A 26,330-nucleotide genomic window follows, 5' to 3' on the forward strand; every position below is an offset into this window, starting at 1 on the left:
ATTACCTTCTGTACATCCATCTATTACGATTATTAATTGAACTTGTACTAAGGTTCTCCTCAATAAAAGGCACAACTCTCAAAAAAAGACATCTTCAAATGAAAATCATCTCTAACTATATTTTCACTCTTTCAGCTACACTTCTTATAAAGGGAATTCTATTTTCTGTGTCGCAAACAGGAGAAAGGTTGTTTTGTATGAGAGGTGGTAAAATGGCAGAAATTGTTTAAAATAATTTAAATGTGATAATTATACATGAGAATTGCTTTATGAAATTTAAATTTTAGCAAATTTTTGAAGGAATTTTGTTATATAAGAGATGGTGAGTTTATAAAAATTGTTCACTCGTTTTCTAATTTACAAAGAAATGACATATCAATTATAGTCTTATTTACATCTATATCTAGAGGGGTTTTTAATAAGTATCAGAGACATGATACACAGGAGGTCTAAATACCCTAACAAGTCAGTGAACTGGGTTCACTTAAGGTTGTGCTCCTATGTTCTTTCTTTGACTGCAATTTCAGGCACGTGAAATCTAACCACTGATTAAATGAATGACTGGGTATTATAGGCATTAATTTACAATTGCCATAGAAAGAGCTATGCAAAATTTAATATAGGACCGAGGTAGGAAATCAAGCAAAAACAAAAGACAAAAGCTTCACTTTCATTTGCAGCAAGGGGAGATTTCCCTGCTTGTATTTAATATGCTTCCCAGGTACTTCATTGAATGAAGGCAATTTTAATTTACAAGTGCTGTTTCTAGATAGCACTCTGGGAAGAAGGGAGCAGTGGAGTTGCTCCCATTTTTTAAGTTTTCAAATAAATTTATAAAATAAATCCCACTTCAAATGTTAAAAAGAAATTGAGTTCATACATGTTTTATTTTCAACATTTAAAATATTGAATAAAAACATCCCATTTAAAATTGGTTCATCTGTCAGTTTAAGGTGGGGATACTCTGTGAAGAAGGCTCTCTGCTTGAATTGATAGGGAATTAATGGCATAATAAGGCCACTGATTTGGGCAAGAGAAGGTACTTGATTCATCTACTGGGTTGGGCATGCACTTCAGTGAAGGTTTGGAGATGTTAATGGGAATGTTTAAAAATGGGCCTCCCCTGGCGGCTCAACGGTTGAGCGCTGGGCTGTGAAGCTGCCCACAGCCTCTGCAGCGCCAGTTCGATCCCCGGCCAACGGCGAGGGTCCCACATGGTGTGACAGACCTCTCCTGTCGCGCGCACAGCTCTCCTCAGCAGTGTATTCTGTTGGTCTGCCTGTTCTGTTCCCCACTCTGGCTCTGGTGAATTCTTTCACCACCCCACAGTTCTGACTGGACCCAGTGCTTGTATAAATAAATAAATCTTTAAAAAAAACAAAAACAAAAACCAAAAAACTAAGCCCCATGTGAAATGGGTAACAGGGTGTTAGAGCAGGTGCCAGGGAGAAGAGGGGCATTTTCTGCCTCTGAATTTGGAATGTGCAAACAATAGGTTTTTGTTTTTGTTTTTTCTTCTGGAATCTCACATTAATGTATATTGCTTCTGGCAATTTTCTTTTGTAATTTACTCTAACAGAAAATCACAAATAGTCTTAGAGAAGCATTCTTCCTGCCTCCTCTGGCACCCCACAAAGGAAAAGGGGTCCAAATGAGTGTTTAATATCAGGCCATAAAACCGAGTTTCAGTGAGCTCATACACCCAAAATATGCACATATAAATAACTTAGATGTACATAATAGTAGGAATTTTAAGTCATTATTTGCTACAATACTAATTAAGAATTGCAGCCCTAGGTGGAGCTAGGATTCAGTTTCATAGTTACTGAATATAAAGAAATCATATTTACAAAATTACAATCATAATAATAATAATTTCATTTACCTGAGCGTGGATATCTAGTTTGAGATATTTTCTCAAAATCATCTCTGATTCAGAAAAGCTGGAACCAACAGCCATTGCATTAGAAAGTACTGGACTGATATTCTGAATTAGCATTTCCACCTTTAGAAATAAGGCATAATGCAATCTTAGTAATGTGTATTTGTACTTTATATACATGAGTAAAGAAGCTAAGTATTACTCTCTATATTCCCCTTATACTTCAAATATATATCAATTTAAATTGAAAAGTAGTTTTAAAACTTCAGAATTTCATGTTTAAATGAATAATGCTACCCCTACCCTTCATAACAAATATTACTACGGACCCACCAGTAGAAGGTATATGTTTAAAGAGATTTCTTTCATTAACAATAATGAGACATAAGTGAACATCCATATCCGCTAAACATCTTTTTTCTGTTACCTAGAAACTTGCTAACAGATCAATAGAGATGGATTTATCTGTTGAATTAAATCACAACCACCCACTGTAAATTAAACAGGGCCCAAATTACAGAGACAAACATAGAAGTAGTGCTTGGGTATTAGATCACTCTGGTTGCTTTACTGGGTGCTGAGGGGTCTTGGGGAAGCTCCAAACCCTGTAAATGTGATAATAAAATACAGAAATGCATTGAAGAATTTGGAGAACTATGCATTGATCTTCAGTACACATGAACCAATGAATTGAGTTAATTCTTCACCTTCTTGCTCTAACTAGAGTCCAATGTTCCCACAGTAAATTGGTTCTGAATGGGCAGTGAGTCAAGTAGCAACAGTTGTTTGAGTTCCTACTGTGTTTTCTATCACCACCAAATCAGTTTGTGTCTCACGTTCTGGGGAATGCAGCACCACAGCTGCTACCATATTTGGAATCTCCCTGGACCCAGACATCAGAATAAGGTTCACATTCCCAAGTTTCTAGATTAAAAACAGGTGACAGTTTACATAGATACAAAGTTATTTAATGTCTTGTCTTGTGAAGTCTACTAATTCTACTTGCGAAAGTCAGGCCTGTATGTCTACTGTATCAAATAAGAAATCACTGAAAATCTAAGATCCAGTCTGTGCAACAAGGTTCATTAGCATTGATGCCACTGAGAAATTGCTAGTTTTTAATATCTACCTCCTCTATAGAGAAGCAAATTTTTATTTAGGCAAATAGTAGCTATGATTTTATTCTTCTTTGAAAAAAGGAAATAGTATTCTCCCATATCAAGTCATTGTATTCACTCTGCAAAGAGGATTTTTGGATGTGTGCTTTTATTTGAAACCCCTAAAACTCCTTATTTTGGATATTTATCCACCTACAGTCCTTATTCAGTATGGCAGCATATTGACTGAAATGTGTGCATGTTGATGCCATAGATGGAACACTGTACATCAAGAACATAATCACAATATGCATGTGCCTCAGTTAACACAGTTCTGTGCAAAGCGTGGGCTGTGTTTGTGCATCCCCAGGACTAGGAAATCAGGTAGGACTATATATCTAACTTTGGCAACCTGGGGCAGGGATGGTTGATGAGCAACAGTGAGTTTCACCTACATTCTAAATTATATAGCCTAATATGAAACCTAAGAGAGGCCAAAGGAGACACACTCCTGTCCTCCCACCAGGACCACATGCTGCAGTTTCCAGAGCATTGATCATCACCAAATAGAGGTTGTGTCTAAATAGTAGGTTAAGGAGGGACACGCTGCATGAAACTACCTTCCTCAGGCAGTCCTCCACAGAGGCTGTTAATTGCTGTTTCTTAAGAGCAAATTCCTTGCGTGCTGAACACTGTTCGGTCAGATGATCCACTCGTCTCTGAACGCAGCCCATCATCTCATGAACACCAGTCAAGCGAAAGCTGAACAGAACAAGCCAGCTATTAGTACACATTAGTATACTCTACCCCAACAGAGAATCCTCAAGAGCACAGAACTTTTGAAAATGGATCTTCTCTTTCATGATAGGTATGAGCTGATAAAAGCTATCAGCTTCAGGCTTTAGGATAATAGAAGTTAAGTAGCAATAGTCCTGATACAGCAGAGAGGAAAACCAAATTATATTTCTTTGTTTAAGTCAGTCAGTCCTGGGGGGGGGGGGGAGATGAGTTATGGGTTTTTGCAACTAGGTTTATTCTTCTTTTCTAAAGGTTTGCTTTTTAATATTTCTTTAAGATATTTTGAGAACCTTATGATAAAAGAGCACAGTATATTTGCCAAGAGTTTTCCTACAGATGTTATTTAAAACCTTCGTTTATCTAAAGATGCTCTTTGAACAGAAATTCAGATCAGCCAATTAACAAAACATTTACTAAGTCCATAGAGTAAAATATTTATGTAACATTAAGGTCCCTGTTCTTGATAATTATAAATGCTCAAGGCTGTATTCATGAGATGAAAATCAAGTTATCACCAACAATCAAAAATCTAATGTGCTTGTCCATCAAAAAGAAACCAAGTCTCACATTGTCATTTTTCACCTGTGCTGATGGCCTCAGGAGAAAAAGTGACATGCGAGTTCATAAAATGAAAATGCCTTTAAAACCACAACTAAGCTTAGAGTTGAACCACATTTGCTCTAGTCTAAAGATAGATTAACAAGTGTTCTAACCATTTTCAACTAAGTCCTACCAGCAATGCAACATAGTGGAAGTGCATTGCTGATGGAAAAAGTGCTTTCTAATTTTTAACCTCTCCTGTGTAAGAAGTTGAAGTCTTTAATTTCCTGTCAGTCATTTCCTTCAAATACTAATAAAAATTAACACACAAAAAAACTCTTAAATTTAAGTACCCAGGGTTAAAAAAGATCTGGGAATGAACTAAAGATATCAGTAATTTTGCTTCAAATAATTAATTTATGACTGTAGGAATGAATTTAATTAGTAATGAAATGAGGATAAGATCCCAAATGACTGAGGGGTAAAGTAACTTCACAGGAATGGTAACAGAAAAGCTGCAGAAGAGGTGAAAGTTCATTAGGCAGCTTGAGAATCTTGTTGAATGTGCGTGGGATTCACGGGTGCCCTATAGGTGCCATGGAGTCCCAGAGAAGTTTAATTGGGAGGAAAAAAATGAAACCACCGTGAGAAATCTTAATTCTGACAGATAACGTTCCATAGGCTTTAAACTTAAAACAATTAGTTTTGTATTTTAATAACCCAATGACAGTAAAGAGTGCAATCAAGAAGTCGAGGGAGTTTTAGAAATAGTTCCTATGGTACTTAAAGCCACAGATTCTGTAAAAGCAGTGTACTAGTGATATTAACTGTATTTTGTTTGATGAGGTTTTAGATTTTGAGACATTACATGCTAAAAAGGCACTTAATAACCCACTTGTTGAGTGTTATAGGCCCCAAGTTTTCCGTAGAATGTGCAAATCTAGAATGAGAAAGAAATAAAAAAGAAAAACTGAACAATCATTGTGGAAAGTAGGTAAAAAGAAAAAAGTTTATAAACATAAAAGTATTTTCTAAAAATAAGTATTGAACACTTACTGTGACAAAGCACCCTTTTGAATGTTTTTTTTTTAAAGATTTATTTATACAAGAACTGGGTACAGGTCAGAGGTGCGGGAGGGCGAGAGAATTCACCAGAGAGAACAGGGAGCAGAGCAGGCAGACGGACAGAAGACACTGCTGAGGGGAGCAGCAGGCAAGACAGGAGAGGTCTGCCACGCCATATGGGTTTCTCCCTGGCCAGCCAGGTATCGAACACGCACTGTAGAGGCTGCAGACAGCTTCATCATGCTGTGTGCCACTGGGGAGGCCCCCCTTTGAATGCTTTAAGTAGTCCCTTTTCTAGTTCTCACAATAACCCTACATTTGTTACCTCCATTTTGCTGATGAGCAAAGTGAGGAAGAGAGAGACCCAAAAACTTGTCCCTGGAAGTCACAATTATTAAACGACAGAACTGGGATTTGAACTGCCCATCTGATCTCAGAGTCTATAATTTTTGCCATCTCATAGTACCTTTTATGTGTCTGTGACACATGATCCAGCTACTCTTTCTATTTCCTTTGAGTTGAGTGTTCTGGAAATAGGATTATCATGATTGGCAAGTTCTCTTGAAATTGGCTGACTTCACTTAGTAATGTAATGTTTACCTGTAGTTTGTGAAATGGCCACTAGAGGGACACAGTACCTTGTTCAAATTCATGTCTCCATGGTCCCTCCAACAAAGGAAATGGAAAAATAAAACGAAATCCAGCATTTCTTTTTGTGAAAATATTTTCCTTTAGCAACTTACAATTTTAATTCAGATAAATCACAACCAACCAAATAGTATATCTCTTTCTCATTTTCAATTTTTCAATGACTTATGAGATCAATGCATACTTTCAAATAAAATTAAATTTAATTAATATTTAAAATAAAACACAGATTGAAGAAATGAAAAAAACAAATAATTACTGTATAAAAAATGTCACTGGTAACAATTTCCAATAGCTTTTGAGCACTGTTGTCTCTGTCCTTTGTTCACTTACAGAAGTTGCAGGCTACCCAAGGACTGCCCAGTTGCTTCTTTGATATTCTTTACTACTTATAGTTAGTTTCACTGAAATGCCCCTGCTCTATCATGTCTGAGAGGGACAGACTGAAGTGCCTTGTTCTGCTGAGCCTTATTGCTTGCCCATTGTGCACTCCATTCTTTCTTGAGACTCAGACCATTCCCTTGGTATAAGACGTTCTCAACTGTCTAACATAACCCAGTGGGTTCCCATTTTCCTCTCTCTGTGTCTTAAATAGATCATCTCTGTCTGGCTGGCATCAATCTCTGCCTTTTCACATTCCCAGCTCTAATTTATCTGTCACACTCCTAATCCTACTGCCTCTACCTTCTCTCTCCATTCCTTCTTAGTGAAAATCTAAACTTCATATTACAACCATCCTGATCTTCTCATTTTTAGTTAGAAACTATGCACTCCTTCTGGACTTTTCTTTTGAACATTCCAAAACATTTTAAACATGTATTGGCATTTTAAACATGTATTGGCAATTTCCTCAGAGCCTGAAAAACAGATGGTTTGGTCAAAGGAAAAATATGACCTCATTCTCTGCCAGCAACTCTTACATGAACTAAAAATAAATTAATAGGATTGCATTTGTCACCCAGGAATAAGTTTTATTAGTTCACAGTGCTATTATATAAATGATGGGACAAGAACAGAGGGCAGGTAAGTAAAGTTGGTTGAACAAAATGTTCTGTCATTTGGTTCTAACTTGGGAGCCATATTGTCCAGGTATTGCCTGGCTGGGTGGGAGAAGTGCTAACAGAGGGATGTCTCCTAGATTTAACCACCTGTGGCTCTACAATTGACCACCAAAATTTTTTGATTAGAATAGAAGCTCCTGTCTGTCGTGAGAGCATGAGATACATCAGATTATTCCTGGTATTGATTTTGACTTCTTCAAGTATCACATATACTCAGAAATGACAGACTGTAAAGATTTCTTCAGATATTTGTTTGAAACTCTATCATGGGAGCATTTTCTCCCTTATTCATTGAGCCAGGAGAGGGGATGGAAAGGGAATGAAAATGATTGATATTTCCCCCCAAAGAGCAGAAACATACTGACTTCTTGCTCAGAAATAGACTGTAGTATTTGTTGTATAGAAGCAGTTGCCATATCTTTGCATTTGTTGTAAATTGTGGCTGGGGAGGGAACACATTGTTAATGTGTTCTAATGATTCTTTCTGGAGAATAGAAAGTTGCTTTCAAAGCTTTCATAAATTACCATTGGCAGCCCATCTGGATTAGGAGCTGAACCAGATGGTACGCACTTGACAGCTTACTCTATCTCATCAGAAGGAATCAGCTGATCGTGTTTTTCTTTCAGTCTATGGACAAATGGAAAATGGGAAAAAAAATCATCCTTATCTTTAATATGCTACTGCTTCAGACAGAGACCCAAACATTGACCTTCTTTATTTTGGAGACAATGACAGTCACTCTGGTTTATTTCCATGCTTTTTGAAAAGGTGTCATTTGCACTGTAAAAGTGAAATGCATGTTTTTACAGCATTTTTTTCTGACCTTAATTATATGTATTGAGAATCCCTCTCTACCAAACAAACATCACATCCCCCCCACACACACACCCCTTTTATGTACACAGTGCATTGAACAAACAGAAAGTAGTAAGTGGGACTGAAGTCATAGGGCTTCCAGGTTCTGGCCCAGATGCAGGCAGAGACCAAAACATGGTGAAATGAAGGGCATCATAGCTAGGTTTCTCAGTGAAATCAGTAAAGGGTATAGGATTCTCCCTTCTTGGAAAATACCATTGCCAACTGCCACTGGGACTACAGAATCAAGCACAATAGGGCAAAGTAACATCAGCACACCCTTCAATCCAGTTTTCTGTTTGCATCTCTGAAAGCCACAGAGTCCCCACAGGAGCTTGTGCAGTCCTGATCAAACAGAATGACACTGGACTAGAGATGCTGTGAGTTTAGATGAAAGTCACTGCTGTGAAGGAGGAAGGAGCAAAGAGGAGAGAAACAAGCAAGGACAACAAAGCTGAGAAACAAACACCCACTCTAGATGAGAATACAATCCAAAAATTCAGAACACATAAGGTAATAAATTCTAAGACACCCAGTAATCAAGAGATAAATGTGCTCCATCTGAATGAAAGAAAGCAAAGCAGTCTGAAAATAACTTTGCCATAAAAATGTCTGAGATCACCAGAGAGATAAAGGAAAACTCAACACCCATAAAAGAACAAGAATCGCTGAAACAAAAACAATAAAAAATAAAACAGAATTAGATGCAAGAAAGAATGAGATAGAAATCCTAAAAATGAAAATAATATAGTTAATAAAGCTAAAAGAATCAATGAATAAAAACAAAGGGAAAATTAAGAGAAGTGAAAATTAATCCGAGGAATTCACTGAGAAAGCAAAGGAATAAAACCTGTGAAAGGCGGGTCAGAATGTGGGAAGACAGACTGAAGGGACTAGCCTTCTTCTATTAGGAGTTACAGAACAATTGAACAGAGAATGATGGAAAATCAGTAATTAATAAAATAATTGCTGAAAAATTTCCATGATTGACAAATAAAACAGGCATTACAGGTGCTATACAACAGACCCATATTTGCAATAACCTGGAATATGTGAAAGTGTATTTAATGTATTTCCTTCCAAAAAGTGTTTCTTTTTGCAATCTTTTCCTCTCCATCCCTCCCAAAGTTTGTATGATGCTATATATGCAATTAAGATTCAACTTTTATACCAGCTTCTCATTCTATTGTGAGGATAATTGCTGCCTTTTAATATTCCTCATAAAAACTCTTTCAATAAGGATTTAGAACATTCATTGTGTTTGTCCTGAAACTATTCGAATATTTCCCAAATTTCTGGGAATGTATTTAGGAGATTTTCAGGTTTTCACTATTATAAATGGCACTGTGATGAGCACTTTATTCATTAAAAAACTCCACTGCATACCTTACTCTCTTTTCTGTGTTCTTTTCTTTCCAAATCTTCTAATCTGAGAGATGCTTCCATCATCTAAGGAAGAGATTTCTGCCCGTTCCTTCAGGCTTCCTCTGGAGAGGAAGTTCCAGCAGAACTTATTCTGGGATGCCAGCTGATTCACAGCACATCATCAGCATCATCAATAAATAAACTCATAATGTAAAGAGGGAATCTTGGATATTTGTAAGAACCTAATGTAGTTACCCTTCAATTTATTGGGCAGTGTGAAGTTTGGGTGACTTTCATGTGAAACATTTCAGAATTATAAAAGCCTTGACATTGCTATCTAGCCCAGATTGCAGCTATGACATTTGCTCAACCTCTAAAAAGAACAACTTAATATAGACACGAAAATATTTAGAAAGCAGCTGAGTTAACACTGTCATAAGACTCAACTTTGTAATTTCTTAAATTTTAGTATCTGACATTTACCATGTAAATGCGCCATCAAACCCTCTTTTTTATAAAATGGTTATTTAAAGCCCTTAAATGCTTGATAAAATTCTCATAAAATGCAATGATAGGTGACTCCAATAGGTTTTTTTTTTTTAAAGGAGAACTCTTGTTTTTTTGTTTATTTATTTATACAAGCACTGGGCTTGTTTTGTTTCTCTGTTTTGCTGAAGAGTAGGGATCGTTTTTGTTTGTTTTCCAATTAAGAGCTTTTAAAATATTTTTGCTATGATAGAGGTTTTCCTTTAATATCATACCTGCCTTTTAGTATTTCAAGTCAAGTCACCTAGTATATAAATACTAAGATAAGAAATGTAAAGTGGTTTCCTGCATAGTTTCAGCTCTCAAGGTGAGGTCATAGTCTGGATGAGACAATGATACTGTCATAAGTCAAACAACTAAGGAATGGTTCAGAACAGCAGAGAATGAAAAGAGAAGCCACGAGATAGACCTGACAAATACAAAGGAATTCAAAGAAAGCATTATGTAAGTTTAAAAATATAGGCCATCAAATTCAACAATGGTCTTCTCAAATTTCATTCCTTCATTTGACTTATCTTTATCGAGGAGTTTGGGATTGTGTTTCCCTTCTCTGAAGAGGTGACCCCAGCATCCACTGTTCCCATGGAGTCCCCATGACTAGAATACCCTTCCTTGATATGCAGTACCCTGACTGGTCCTTAGAATGTGCTGGAGACCAGCACCATTTTACATATCTTGACTGCCTGGAGGCCAAATGTTGGTACCTTCACTTTAGGTGCTCGTGTATGCATTCAATTTTTTTTTTAATGGACTGAAAGAAAATAATTTTGCAGGGAAAGAGATTTGAGCTAAAACTAGAAGACAGATGGAGTACATACATATATGCTAAGTACACTAGGATAAAGAAAGAACCCCTGTTCACTCAGTGGCTGGGCTCCATGTTACTGACTAAAGTTGAATGAAAGAAGTAGAGAAACAGAGTGAGTGACCTGACAGAGTGGGTCAGACCTGCATTCAAGTTTTCACTGTACCCCTCACCAGCATGTGATGGGGAGTAGAGCAAGCTAGTGAATCTGCGTCCTAACTTCCTCATCTGCAAAAGAGGGACAACGATAAAAGTAGTGCCTAGATTACAGGCTGGTTTGGAGGATTCAGCTCACTGCAGAAAGCACACAAGCATTTGCCATTGTTGCTCATGAACACTTGAACATTTTCTCACTTTGCCTAACTCTTCGATCTTGTCTTCTGCCTCACTGGCCTTGCTACCTCTACTCTAGCTCCACTGCCCTTTCTGTTGTACCCTTGCTGTCACTCTGCTGGACTCACTCATCAGCTGTTTGCAATATGGTTTGTCCTCCTTAAAGGACCCTCCCTAGTCACAATGTCTAATTGATCCTCCCTCCAGGTACTATCCTAATTCACTTTTATGTGTTTTCATGGTACTCATTTCTGTGTAAGGCATCTTATTTATTGGCTTGTTTTTGGTTGACAGACTATAAGCAGCATGAGGGAAGACACTTCACCTGTTACATTAGATGCTTGGGAGCACCTGATTTACAAAGATTCTCAATAATATTCTTGGAATGAACAAATAAATAAATGAATGAATAATGTTCTTTTTAAAGATCATTACCATCCACATTATCAGCCAAGTAATGGCTGCCAACATAAAAGAAAATTGTGGGGAAAGATTGTCTGCTTTTACTGCTCTATAAATATGAAAAATTGACACTAAACAAGTAATAATAAGCAATAGAAAAAAAACAGACAAAAATGTATACCAAAACAAAATATCAGTTAGGACGAGGCTTATGAGCTTTAATTCACCCTCACAAGATAGAAAGAAAGCTGGTGTAGTCTTCTACATAGCAATAGAAACTGAGTCAATACTGAAGCAAGTTTCCTGTAAATACTAAATTAACTTTTGCAAACAGGAAAAGGCAAACAAATACTTTACAAGATGACCTGGTCTTGCTGAATGTTTTTATGTTTTGAGTTCTGAATAAGTAATTGCACTGAAAAAATTAAAAAGAGACATCCCTACTTTTTGACCAGTTATGGAAAACCTCACTCTTGTACCTTCACTTCCACTTCTTCCAGCATCACAAATCACTACAGCTTCTTGTGGCTTGATAAACACAGAATTTTGCTTGCTTCTTAGACCTACACAGGTCTAGCTTTAGATTCAGTGCTCAAGGGTGATGACAAACAACTCCTAGGAAGAGGTGAGGAGGGTCTGAAGCCAGGCATTTCAACTTCACTGTAAATCTCAGCTTAACCTATGATCACAAACGGTCATAGATAACTTGTTCAAACCAACACTCTAAAATGTCTTTCAAATTAAAGTGTATTTAAGATGGGACACACGTATTATACTTCTGAAAAGACAATAAACTATTTAACAATGACTCAGAATTATCACTCAGTTATACAGAGGAAAGAGAAAAGGCAAGGAAACATGTCAATACGCTCATTTAAGCTGCTTCAACTTCAAAGCTTTTGATTCCAGGATAGAAAAAGTGTGAATCTGGTCCTAACAAGGTGGTAATTACAAGGAAATAATGACAAAGGCCTCAGATATAATGGGGACCTTTATCTCAGATCAATGTGAACTTCTGAATCCTATTTTTTTGACCAAAAGAAAAAAATCAGATCTAAAGGTCTCTAAAATTGCTATCTACCCCAATACTAACTTCTGCTTTTCATTACTTTAAAATAAATGTGTACTTGCTGTATTTCAAATAGAACCCTCACCAGCTATTGAAAATGAAAACAATTTGATATAGTCTTGTAATGATTTGAAACAAATTTGTATTTTGCTTTTGTATTGGAGGTTAAAAAAAATAAGTGAACTATTATTTACTGGATAAACTCTATGTGCCAAGTGTGGTATTATCTCATTCAACTAAAGTAAAAGCTTTGATAGCAGTCATTGGTATACAGAGAAACCAAACAAATGAACTAAATAAAAGAAAAAATATGTTTAGGCCATAAGTTCAAATTAGTGGGTACTAGAAGGGCAGTCAGAGTAGTGGTAGGTAAGTCAGATAAAAGGGGTCATTTGTATGGTAAAGGATAGAACTGGTGTTTTAGGGATGAAGTTAATATAGGATATACAGATATTGATTTATAATGATGTACACTTGGAGCTTACACAATACAATGCATTGTTATTTCAATAAAAGTTATTTTAAAAATCCTCTATGAAATGTCTATCTCCATTTTATAGGTGAGAAAACAGGTTCAGAGAAATTTAAAAGTCAACATTGTTTTGGCCCCTGGAAAGCATGCAATAAAACTGACACTATACCTTAAATTTCTTACCTGTGCCAGTCTTCAAAAGTTGGGCAACAGGAGCCTTAATGTTTTGTGTCCCAATAGTGTGACTGGCCTTCAGAAGAACAGGAAGCCATTGTGATATTCAATGACTTCGCTTTGTTGAAATCTACACTAATTTCCCTTGGCACCATTCTAAACTCCACTCGCATGCTAGCCTTGGTTGTGACTTAATATCTCCTGTTAGGTTCTACTTCTCTCCTTTGGTGGCAACCCAGGTTGTTGGGCAGATGAATCATTAAATGAGGAAGGGAAAGCAGGTCCCAGATGGAGTGCTTGGGATTGAGGTCAGTTGTTATGTGTGGCTCCAGTTTGCCACTGAGATTCTAATGCATTTCAATTCAGCTTTTAATGTATTTCTATTTTACATCTACCATCTAAATAAAAAATGTCCTTGCCAAGTCACAATTTCACTTTACCTTTAGTTCCTCCTGCCAAATGGAAATAGTATTGATTTGTGAAATCTCAGGGCAACTAAATGCCTTGAAAGTTCATCTACCTAGGATGTTGACAGAAATCATGCTACTAATTTTTTTTAAAAAAGTTTTAGTTATTTAACCATTAAATCAAATTTCTTGAAATGATCCCTAACTATTGCAGCTAAGACTGAAGCCTTAAGAATAGAACTATAGACATCCCTTTGAAAAACAACACATATGAAAAATTAAGAGTTAGAAAGAGCAAAGAGTGAGACAAGCTAAGTAAATAAATATGTTGACCGCTACAAAGCAGATAACCAAAAAAGTCATTAAAATCTGAAGATACAATATCATATGAAATAATAGTACTTCTCTTATATATAAGTGTTGAAAATAAAGCATTTATGATTAGGGCAAACAGGAGAAAGTTTAAATAATAAATTGTGACCAGCTTCCCAACTCCAGGAGTTAAGCATCAAAACTGAATAGGGAACTTCTCTTTCTGGCCAAGAAGCAAGAACTAGATTTTCTCTCATGCCTTAATAGTTGTGTAAGACTAGAAAAATAGAATATATAAAATAACGGTCTCAGACACTAAACAGGTAGTAAATGACAGTGATCCCTTAGAGAAGGGAAATGAACGAGGTGAGTCATTGATTGCATCAATTACTGCCTCGGAGTTGATTTCTAGACTAAAGTTTAGGATGGTAGAATGTGAACAGAGCCCAGTGGTCTAGCTGGTTTCGGAAGACAGAGATCAGACTTGGGGAAATCATAACACCTAGAATTTGGGGGTACCAGAAACAGAACTCCAGAGAGCCAGGGAGGGGTCTTTGGTTGCCTCATGGTCTACCCATGCATGAAAGGAAATTGCCCATAGCCAGGGAAAGAATCACAAGTAGAATAGCCTGAACAGAGAAATACTGAACAGAGAAATATCTGCTTTGATACCCATATGCTAATCTTACATGGGACTACTACTCAATTTTAACCAGAGAGTTTACCAATTAATGCAGTCATCATATGACTCAGGGTACATATCTAACACGTACCATGAGTCCAGGCATCTAAGTTTCTGAGCAAAGTAACTGCATGGTCCAAAGCATTTATACATACTGGAAATCTGCATGTTTAGCAGGGAGGGATGGGAGAAGACCTGGTACCCACATTTTGGGTCCAGACATGGCATGCTGGAGCAGACACATTACTAGATGTGTGGCTTGGAGCTAAAGTAACAGCTTAATGACTCTAATTGTCATAGTTAGTTTCTCAAAGGGGAAAATAACTTGCTCTTCTTTAGCCTCAGCTTTTTGACTCCTGCTTGAACACCTTGGATTATCTCTGATCTTAGCTTTGCATGATCCCATAGTAACCAACATAAGCCCTGGTTAAAATCTCTGTCTGTATTCACACTGCCTTCTGGAAAGAAAACTCCCTAAACTCAATTTTACCAAGTGAGTACTTCTAGATACATCTAAAAGAGGATAGAATAAGAGTTTAAACAAAAATAAAATAATTTCACCACATTATACTTATTTGTTTCTCAAAGTGAATGCTTTTGAGTTTCAAAGAGAAAATCAAATTGTAGACATAGAAGATTAAAAAAATGGTCTTAACTCTTTTACACAAATCTTTTCATCTCTTTCTGTCAAATGTAAGCCCTGAATTTATTTCTTCCTAGACGCTATCAGGCTATCAGTTTTATCATCTGCACTGTTATCTTCCTTTTGTCTTTCAATTCCTGCTTCTTTTTCCTGTTCTCATTTCATTCCCCTTCTGTTTCTGAAGTTTCTTCTCTCCCATTTCTAAGCTCTCACTGATATACTCCCTGAGTGTGCTCTTAACAAACAACCCGCACCATCACACTGGTTAAAAGAACAGGATTAAGGGTCTGTGCACTTGGATTCAAATTCTGACTTTGCCACTAATTAGCTGTGTGATCTTTTTCAAGTTACTTAACCTTGCTATCAATTATTTGTAAAAGGTGACATTAATAATATGTGTTCTGTAAAGCTACTGTGAGGAGTAATGAGATACTTCTCCTTAAGCACAGTGCCCGACACATGGTAGACTCTCAGTAAATGTGAGTTATTAATTTTATTATTAATAAAGTCACCTTTTATTTGGGGTTTTGCTTGGTGAACTAACAAGACCATAAATTCTGAGACTTTGGGAATGCTGGTATTTTGTTTTCTCCAGACAGGGAAAAAGAAATAGGGTAGACTTAAGGCTAATGAGTTAAAAGGGAAGAAGAAACTGCTTGTGGGTGCTAGAATATGAAAAGCATGGAGAATTAAAGCTATTTCCTCTTTTTTCATTTCCCTCTCTCCTCCTCAGAAAGACAAAGGAAGAATGCTTAGTATGTTTAGATCCTTGGGCTCAGGAAATGGCTTCCCTTCTGGATGAGCAATGCTATGCTCAGAATTACTGTTGACTAAAATTGAATGGATCTTTTTAAGCCATGTCATAATGCAGCAAAACATCAGAAGCAGAAAAAAATCATGCCACTTATTTTTTAATAGGTTGTGGAGTCTTTGAAAAAAAAACTTGTTACACTGCGGAAGAAATAGACTTTACTCACCGGCAGGAGTCTACTTGGCTGATTAAGGCTTGTCCCTTCTGCAAAGCATCAGCTGCGCAGTCTGTAATTTCTCTGTGTAATTCCTCATGCCTTGCTGCCAAGACAGGCAGACTTAAACCCTCTGATTTAAGGAGCTTAAGGTAAGCTTCAACTCTTCCAAGTACATCAAATGCCTGCCAAAGAAAACATATTTTCATTTTCTGCCTTTCTAGTTTAAAGTCTACATCAATGTGTACACAAAATACTAGAGATAAAAACCAGGCCATTCAATTTATTAGTTTGATCTTAACCAAAAACAACAATCTTAGTCTTGGAAAACAGATATATAGCTTTAAGACTCCATTAGGGAAACTGAATATAGCTTAGTTCAGCATAAATAAATGTCAGTACCATAAAATTACCAAAATAGTTTACATTGAGAATGGATCTATGTAACATAGCTATAACTGTATAGAACTTGGAGAGCCAGCATATTCTATACTGCATAAATTTAATGGATGAGATATTTCAAAAATATTACACAGCTTTTCATAACCTGAATATGTGGGCAATATTCTTGAAAGGAAATTTCCCAATACATTGCACACCTGAAGTACTATAGGACAAAATTCAAAAAATTACTAGTGTGCTTTTGCTTCTTGCCTTTTCAAATACAAGATTTCTATCTATTCCATCCAAAGCATCCACCTGTCTATAGAGAACGTTAGAATTTGGTTCTGAAGCAGTGTAGAATAAGACCAAAAAAAAATTTTGGTTTTGACATGGATGGTCTCATGAGTCTAGTACCACTGAAACCTGAGAGAGAGCAAAGAAGTAAGGCTGAGTTGATGCTGAAGAAATACATTTTAACCCAAATGCAGTGATGACAGCTGTAGAGCTATGTAAATGCACCCAGGCTCCTGTACCTCACTGCCATCTTATATTCAGAACTTGCAAGGCAGAATGGGAAATGGACAAAACAAAATCTCTCACCCACAGTCTTATTATTTATAAGTTGATATTCTCTTCTCTCTCCAAAGTCCTCATGTCTCTTCAATATGTTTTTCCTGTTTATGTGGAGTGTTTGAAACAACATTATTCCTATTTATTCAGTAGTAGGAACTACTAGCAACAATAACTTAGAAAGACATTCCATGTTTAGGGATAGGAAGAATCAATATAATCAAAGTGACTTCTACTTAAAAAAAAATGTAGAAATTTAATGCAGTCCTCATCAAAATAGCAATAATATTCTTCAAAGAAACTGAGCAAAAAATATTGAAATTTATATGGAACCATAAAAGGCCTTGAATAACTAAAGCAACCCTAAGAAGAAAAGGAGAGAAATGAAGGTTTCACATTACCTGACTTGAAACTATACTAAAGCAGTGCTTAAAACAATATAGTAATGATAGAAAAATAAACACATGGATTAATGAAACAGAATTGAAAGCCTAGAAATAAGTTCATGTACACACAAATACAAAATTTGTGAAAAGGAGTCAAAGCCATACACTGGAGGAAAGAAGAGTCTCTTGAACAATGATTTTGGGAAAACTGCATGGCTACCTGTAAAAGACAAATTTGAGTAACAATCTAACTCTCTGTGTAAAAATAAATTCCAAATGTATTAAAGATTTAGATGTAAGACCTGTAGAAATATATATAAAAGAAAATATTGGTAATATGTTTCATGACATCAATGATAAAGATGTTTTTGGAGATTGGACCCCAATGGCAAGAGAAATAAAAGCAAAAATAAACAATTGGGAATACCTCAAATTATAAAGTTTTTCCAAAATGAAAAAAATATATAAATAGATGAAAAAGACATCCTACTGAATGGGAGAAAATATATACACATTATATAGCTAATAAGAGGATAATAGGCAAGATAAATAAAAAATTTACAAACTCAACAATTAAAAAATTCCCAATTAATGGGAAGCAGATCTGAAAAGACAATTCACCAAAGAGGATATCCAAAAAGTCAAAATAGATATGAAAAAATGTTCAGCATCAGTTTTAAAAAGGGAGAGGCAAGTTAAAACCACAATGAAGGCTCTCATACTCTCACCATGTGAGAATGGAACATATTAAAAATATCCCAATAATAAGTGCTGGCGAGGATGCAGAGAAAGAGGAACTCTATTATTGATACATTGGTGGTGGGAACATAAAATAGTACAGTCATTTTGGAAAGTGATCTGAATTTACCTTAAGAAATTTAACTTAAAGGTGCCTCCCTAGGGGCCAAGGGGTTAAGTCTCAGCACTATGAAGATACCTGCAGCCACTGATACTTGTACTAGGGGACAGGCTTGGTACTTGCACTCAATTTGTCTGGCCCTGAAGCTCCTGCACTTAAACCCTGGCTACAGTGCCACATAACAAAGGGCCAGTGTGGGAGGATTAAGAAAGAAGGGAAGGGGGCGGGGGAGAAAGAAGGGGCATTTCCAAGGAACCTGTAGCCTTGGGTACTTAGGTGTTTGTGTCTGCCTTCCCTTCCTAAAGATGAGAGAAGATACAGAGAAAAGTTGAGACATTTCTCCTATGCTACAGGACTGTAAAAGACGACAGCTTTATTAAAGACACTTTGAACCTGAAAATCTCTTATCTCATCCTTTTCTTTCCCGCAGCTGGCAAGAGAGCCAAATGCATCAAGATGTTGATGTTAGAAAAGGGGATTAAATTACTTGATCTTTCCATAACGCATTAAAATGCCACTTGGCAATAATCACTGGTTCTGGATTTTGTTTTTATTTTAAATTTTTATTGCTTATTTTGAATAAAGTGGAGTCTCCTGTTAATCAAGAGTTGGTTTTAAAGTCAGTGCCTAAAGCAAAAATCTGGTGTAGTCAAAATTATCATGAACTTCCTTAAATAAACTTAAAGTTCAATATATATGAACTAGTGCTTATGGCAGTATGTAGTCACTCAATACTAACATTTAGCATTGAAACCACTAAGCTAGACATAAGGGAAAGATAAAGGGAAAGTATATATGTAGATGTCAGGGTATTCATTTCTTTCCTGATTTAGGGTAGTTTTCAAGTTTCTAGTACAAATGGAGAAAAGATAGCATTTCAAAGTGCTTTTCCTTGCCTGCAAGTTTTAACTTCATTTAATATTTAATATTAAGCCATTAATACTGATCATGTTATCATATACCTATCACATCTGTTGCTTTTCTATAAATTGAAGAAAACTATGATAGTGAGTAGGGAATAATGGGGAGTGTGTGGTAAGTAGCAAGAAAATATCTTCAATACTCAAAATATTGATTGATCGGACACATCTTTAAAAAGTCATGAGAAGAGTGTGGCCACCTGCTGCCTGTCATTCACCCCAAGTGGGTCTTTCTTCTTGCGGCCCCACTGAACAGCTGTTCCTCACACAGCCTTGGGCGTTGGTCTCATCGTCATAGGAATGAGATGCAAAAGCCACGTGTACATTTAACGCATATGTGATGTGACCCCACCCAATTCTGAACATTACCATAAAGGTGTTATTTCCTAACAATATCCAAATAAATGGAAAAGCTAAACATTTACTAGAAAAAATCGAGGAACAAGATAGCCCAAAACTAAGAATCAAAATAGTCAAATTGTCTTCCATAGAGTTTCCTCCAAAAGATGAGCATTTGGAAAGCGTTTACTTATGGATTGTTCTGTGTAATAGAAAGAAGGTGGGTGATTTCATCCCTTCATTAGCTCAATACATGTATTTACAGAATACCTACTATAGGTAAAATGGGTTGATGCTGCATGAGAGCTTATTCCTTATCCTTAATCCTAACCTAACACAATGGAAATAATCTATAGACAGAAAAATAGTTAAATTTCTTGATTTTCAGAGGAGACCTCTTTCAAGAAGAGTGTACATTCTGCGATTGTCTGAATCACACACAAACCTCATTTCTCTTATTTCCACGTAGAATTTGATGAGGAATCCATGTGCCAATTCCAGAAATCATCTAAGTATCATAGCTCCCACTTAATCCACCCCTAAAATAGAACTGAGTGCTTTTCTATTTGCCATATCCATAAGGAACCAGATATACTGAATCCAGCCTGGAAAGAACCTCTTTGTTGCACACATAGTACAGAACAGAGTATTTCTGACAAGGACACTGTGAACCTTACATAAACTCCTTTGGAATTAATATTTTCGCTTTAATTGTTCTCTTCACTTCCCCCTCTTTCTCCAAACTTTGCATGTTCTGGTCAGATAAAGATTTTATGATTGGATTGGAAAAAGGAAGTATATAGATACACATCTCCATTATAATGATTAATATTATATATCATATCATAATATTTTCTCCAATCAGCTCTTTTTGGCTCTAGTTTGGAAAGATTAAGGAGTTGCTTGGGTTTTGTTCTTCAAGATGCTAGTAAAGATCTTTCTCTCTTATGTACAAGATCCAAAGCAGGCTACACAAAATTAAATAGAGATGGTATCAGGAAGGACATGGTGCATTTTATTCTTTTTAAAATATCTATGAGATTAGTAAATTAAGGACCATGAGTCAACTAGCATAATTCTTGTATTGTTATTTCACAAAGATGTTTAATAAGTAATACAAATGGATCAACATTTAAAAATACTTCAAATTTTTTCTTCATGAGTCTCAAGGCTGGAGAAGGAATGTGTTTGGCTTTTTTAGTTACTGAAGACACAAAATTCAAACAAGCATCTAGCCAGTTTCCACTATCTGTGAAGATTTAGATTTCCCCTGGGTTCAGTTTTTATAAAGCCCTAAAACTTCAGCTTTCTTTCTTAAGCATTATCTAAGATAATTCCTGGTGGCTCCAGTTTGGCAAGCTAATTCTTAATTCACATCCTACCCATATTTACCCAACTATTTATTTTTCAATTTATTTTTCATTGATGAAGCACCATTGTTTTACATCTTTGTTAATATTTTTTTTCCTCGCCTCCCCCTTTGTTAATAGTTTAACTATGTACCCAACTATATAAATACCATGAAGGCCAAGGGCAAAGAGGTGATGTGACTTTCAGTTCCCAATATTTGCTGCCCCCTACTGGTGCTTCATTTTATTTCTTGCCTCTCAAAGGTTGCTATTAGATCCCAGAACTTCCTGATCCAAGAGTTTCAAGGTGGATTAGTGCTGTTCATGAGAGGTACTTAAATCATGAGTACCAAGAGAGTGAGATAGAACAATTTTCTATGATTAATGTGTCATAAATATAGGCAACTCAATGTACATATGGTGAATGAAATTAAGAATAACAAAAAAAAATCATAAAATAGAATCATGAGTCCTCATAGGGAGGCTTTTGTCTCACATGCTGAAAAGAAAAAAACACTGGAAAAGAATGAGTTTGGGATTGAAAATGGAAATATCTGAAGCATTTCATCAACAAGGAATGGAGGAAGTTTATATACTAACCATCTCTTTTTCTGCGATGAGCCCATCTTAGAGTAGATAAACTAGACCCACATGTAGAACTTGAACCTGACAGTCACTGTCTATAATTTCTGGTTTCTTTAAATGGCCCCAAAACGGCTTTAGGATGATTTAGAGAATATTAATATAGAAAATGTTCATTTATGATGTGCAAAGTATTTCATTTTTTCATTCATTCAACAAATAATTATTGAACTCTATTGCGCATGCACTCTGCTGGATGATGGGGCTATGACAATGAACAAAACTAAGTCACATTAGCATGGCTTGGGCAGTATTAAATGCATATATTTAATACAAAATAAGGGCTAGCACTTAGTGAGTGCTTAGCTGTTCAATGCACTAGTCATGTTTTAACTTATTTATATAGCTCAATGACTCTGTGAGGTACACATACTTATTATTTCTATTTTACAGATGGAAAATCCAGATGCACAGGGAAGTTAAGTGACAGCCCAAGGTCATAAAACTAATAAATATTTGAGACCAGATTCAAATCTAGGCAGTCTGACTCCAAAATTGACAGTATTATTTTGGAAAAGTGTCATCCTAGCAAACATTTCTCAATTTTCACTTAACGCTTCACAATTCCATTTGTTTATTTATACTCCAATTCTCCCCTGAAAGGATTTTGAATGTTTATCACCAATTGTAAGAACTTTTACTTACTACTGAATGATGTTTCCTGAAGAAGATTGTCTGGCTCATTAGGCCTAGCTCAGAAAAGAGAAAACTCAAGTTCAAAATGGAAATTCATTTGTCACAGGGCCCTTTATCCACTCATTCAATAAAAGTTTTGAAGTCTGGCTGGCTTACAAAAATGGCTAAGACATATATCTCTCCAACAAGATCAGAAAAATACTATGGGATTAATAAGAATTCAGCAGGTAATGCTACCCAGAGACTTCTTGGAGTAAGTGGTATGAATGAGGACAGTCTCGTTATACAGCACTACTCGCCTTCTTAGATGTTAAGCTGAAATTTGTGTTCTTTGTGTCTGAAAGTAATGAAGCTGTCCTCTTTCAAAATTATCTTATCCCAATTACCTTGGATCAATATAAACTCTTATGAACAATATAATGTTGGCCTTGAAACTCCAACTTTCTAATATTTCACTGCTTTCCGTTATTCAAATAATGACTGAGCATCTATTACCAGGCAGGCACTGGTCTAGGTGTTCTGGTAAGCACAAAATGAAATGGAGATATTTCTTACCCCCAAGAAAGTTTAATTTAGCAAAGGAAAGAAATCTACCCAGAATACCAAAAGCACAAAGAATAATGTATTTTCTTCTAATGGGAAGACTTACATCTGAAATGTAAGATGTTCAAGGTATTTCTTATTGTTGATAATGTTTTTCTATTATACATAGATTAATTTTATGCTAATAATTTAGCCATGTTTACCAAGAATTTGCTATGACTAAACCATTCTGAGTCAGCACAGATGGAGCATTAACGAAGACATCATCTGCTTCTATATCATGAAGCTTGCCTCATCATAAATTTCTTGTCTTTAATATCTCTGAATATTTGAGGGCGTGTTCACTATAAGACAAACTTCTTAGCATATTATTCAAGACCGTTCATGAATACCTGCTTGCTTCTACTGCTTTTGTCTCCCATCACTCTGGGCTTGTACCCCACACAAAACAAATTCTTCGGTTCCCTAGTCATGACAAGATTTTCACCATCCAGCCCTCTCTAAACCTTTACTTCCTCAGCCTTCCAAATTTAGGTCAGTGGTCACCACATCCTCTAAAGGAGCCTTCCTCGATACTTTTTCCCTGGCCAGGCTGAGGAATTCCATGTTCCCCATGCTCTAGGCAAACAGATTCATCGATTTCCCCATAGAATCAGCACTTGTTTCTCTGCTGCTACTCTAACTAGACTGAGAGGATTTTGAAGGCGAGGATTGTATAATTTGTTGCTTTAGCACCCACACAATTCATGACAACAATATTTATACAATATATTTTCTGAATACACATGTGGAGGAAGGGAGGTTGTGAAAGCAAGTGGTTTAGTTCTTTGTCAGAGAAAGGAAAGTTGTTCTAGAAGAGAGAAATTGGCAATAGTTGCTTAAGAATTATAAAACTGAAAGTAATTACATTTCCTTCATGTCTAATGATAATTAGCTTGATTTCTTCCATTTCATTTAAATTCTTTCTGGATAATGTTTTTTAAGACAGGTTATTTCTTTTAATCTTTTCTACAACTGGGCCATTTTAATTGCTTCTCATCTAAAATGTAACTCTTTTGCAAATGCTAGAAAAAATATATGTGCTATAATAGATATAAGTGAATATTTATGTACACATGTATGTGAAAAAATGTATACCAAACTCCATATTCCATGTTTAATTTTCTTTTGTCTGAAACCATAAGGTTGTCAGACTAATATGGGCTCATGCTATTCTGCTCTTGAAACATATTATACATTATCTGTTTGAATCAAACCACATTTCCTAAACAATTATAAATATATTTTGAGTGATCAATACATATTAACTAGAGCTTTGTTAAAGTGAAGATGCTGGAAATAAAATAAATACAATAATTTATAATCAAGAAGGATGAAAACTTGAGATAAAGATGAGTGACGTCTATGTTTTTATTTGATGACATGTCCTCATAACTATTTGCAATTAGAGGAAATCTTCTCCAAATGACTATCATACAATGTTAACAATAAATAAGCAATAAACCTCTACTTGTATTTGTGTTAGGTGATTAAGCAAATAGATTAACTAAACACAGTAGGTGACTCTAAAATGAAAAAAAAAAAAAAAGTATCCTGGACTCTTGAGTTATATGGCTCAATATCCAGTTGAATTCTATGGCTGGATATGGAAAGCATCAGTAGCAAGACACTTAAGGTCCTGACATTGCCACCTACTGCTCCTTCCAGATACAAACCAGTGCACTCGAGCCAAAGGCTACAGATACTTTGGATCAGAAACAGATTGTGGCACAAAGGAGTATGGCAATATGCACCTAAAGAGGTTAGTGTCCTGTTTCTGAATCATATACAGTGTTGTAAACCAATGTTAACTTAAAAATAATTATATTTAAAAATCAGAATATGAAATCTTGGGAAATCATCAAACTCTAGTAGGAATAAAAGGTAAATAATTTCATTCCTGGAGTCACAGAGCAAAGGCAGTGGGGCACTTGTCAATGTGGAAAATTAGGAGAAAATTTTATTTTACTGAATTTCACAAACTGGTATATAATGGCTTATAGAATTTTTATGGTTTTTTTTCCTGCTGTATCTCCAGCATTTAGAACAGTGTCTGACACATAGTAGTTGCTCAGTGTTTATTAAAGAATCACTAAAGAAAAGAGTAATTATTCTCACAAATTTTCCATGCTTTTGTATAGTTAGCAACTTCAATAAAAGAAGTTACTGTGACTTTTTTTCTATTAAGTAAAACTATCTCTAGTTAGAATTGGTAGCAAGAGAAATTAATGAATATTAAAAGGGGGGAAATGAGAGTTCTAGATGATTGCAATGAAAGTACCAAAAACAAAGATAAAAATTTGAATGGAAAAAAAAAAGAACTTTATATGATATGGAAAACTTACTAACAAAAGTCCCTTCTGCAAATGAGATTGACATTCATTTCTCCTTATTTTAACAAAATTCAAAAAAATAAAAGGTATATATTCTCAATTACATTTTTCATTACTAAGCAAACACTCAAGGTGTCTCATTCATTCATTCATTCATATATTAACCACTACACTAACACATATTTTCATAGATATTTGATGCATATATTAAAGAATATTGACCTACTTTTATCAAATTTGAAACAAGAGTGTTGCTAAAAAAATAACTGTACTTATCAGAGTGGAATTGGTTTTCATGGTATCTTTTTTTAAGCACCAACTTTCTCATTTTTCAAGTACTAATATCCAGATTTGCTGGGGAAGAGAGTGTCTAGTGTCCCTACCCATGTTGCTGGTGAGTCAGAAATGTCTCTCTCCCTGACCTCTCTACCAAGTCCACTTTCTCAGTGTGGTGGTGTAGCCACCAACCTTCAGGGTTGAGGAAATGTCTGCCTCTGAGACAAAGAACAAAATACGGGCCCGTTTGCTATTTGCTATAAAACAGCAGATTCCTTAAGCCTAGGACGGTTGGTTCCTCTTCTGAGCCCTACCTGCTGTGGGTGGGGTCGCCCATCTGGGCCCATCTCATCCTGTGGAAACTGGGCTTAGGGATCTGGTGTGACATGCTGACACTCTGGTTACTGCTTTTGCTGTGAGTAATAAAGTCTTTCAAAACTGACTCAGAAGCCACGTGTCTTTTGTCAGCACCCATGCAGCTATGACAAGTTAACACATTAGCCTGAATGTTGGGTAAAATCTCCAATCCTCACAATGTTGGCAGCAGTTCTTCCCCTAGTAATACAGATGCTCACAGTTAGAAAAGCCCAATATACTGAAGGCACAAAGTGAATTTCAAAAGGAAAAATCAATGCTTTGGAGACAGGTTGATGATATAAACTAAAAATGTTCCTCCACTGTGTAAACAGAATTTCTGAGTAGAAAAAATATTTTAAGGGATTTTGAAATTGTATTAATGTTTTAAAACCAGCCCTTTATTTTAATTAGGGTTATTTATGAGTATTATGTCAAAAATGGGATACAGTGATGAACCTTTTGCAAATTTGGAAATTCCATGATATAAATCATATAAGGAATACCATAAATCATGAGAAGAGTTCTTTAAATGAATTTACCTATTACATAATTTCATCTTTTTTATTTCTTAATAA

At 35.8% G+C, this 26,330-nt stretch overlaps 1 protein-coding gene across 7 annotated transcripts in view; it reads right to left on the reverse strand.

Annotated features, from left to right (window-relative positions):
• The window catches only part of CCDC141 (coiled-coil domain containing 141), a 211,160-nt gene that overhangs the window by 61,215 nt on the left and 123,615 nt on the right, over positions 1-26,330 (reverse strand). For all 7 annotated transcript variants that reach the window (XM_054699894.1, XM_054699890.1, XM_054699893.1 and 4 more), the window contains 3 exons: positions 16,135-16,307; positions 3,600-3,741; positions 1,886-2,005 (listed from right to left, as the gene is read on the reverse strand). In XM_054699894.1, the coding sequence (XP_054555869.1) occupies positions 1,886-2,005; positions 3,600-3,741; positions 16,135-16,307 (435 nt within the window). The remainder of the gene's footprint in view (positions 1-1,885; positions 2,006-3,599; positions 3,742-16,134; positions 16,308-26,330) is intronic.

The sequence above is a fragment of the Talpa occidentalis genome, unplaced genomic scaffold (genome assembly GCF_014898055.3).
Source record: "Talpa occidentalis isolate TD23 unplaced genomic scaffold, MPIMG_talOcc4v2.1 talOcc4.3, whole genome shotgun sequence".
Taxonomy (NCBI): domain Eukaryota; kingdom Metazoa; phylum Chordata; class Mammalia; order Eulipotyphla; family Talpidae; genus Talpa; species Talpa occidentalis.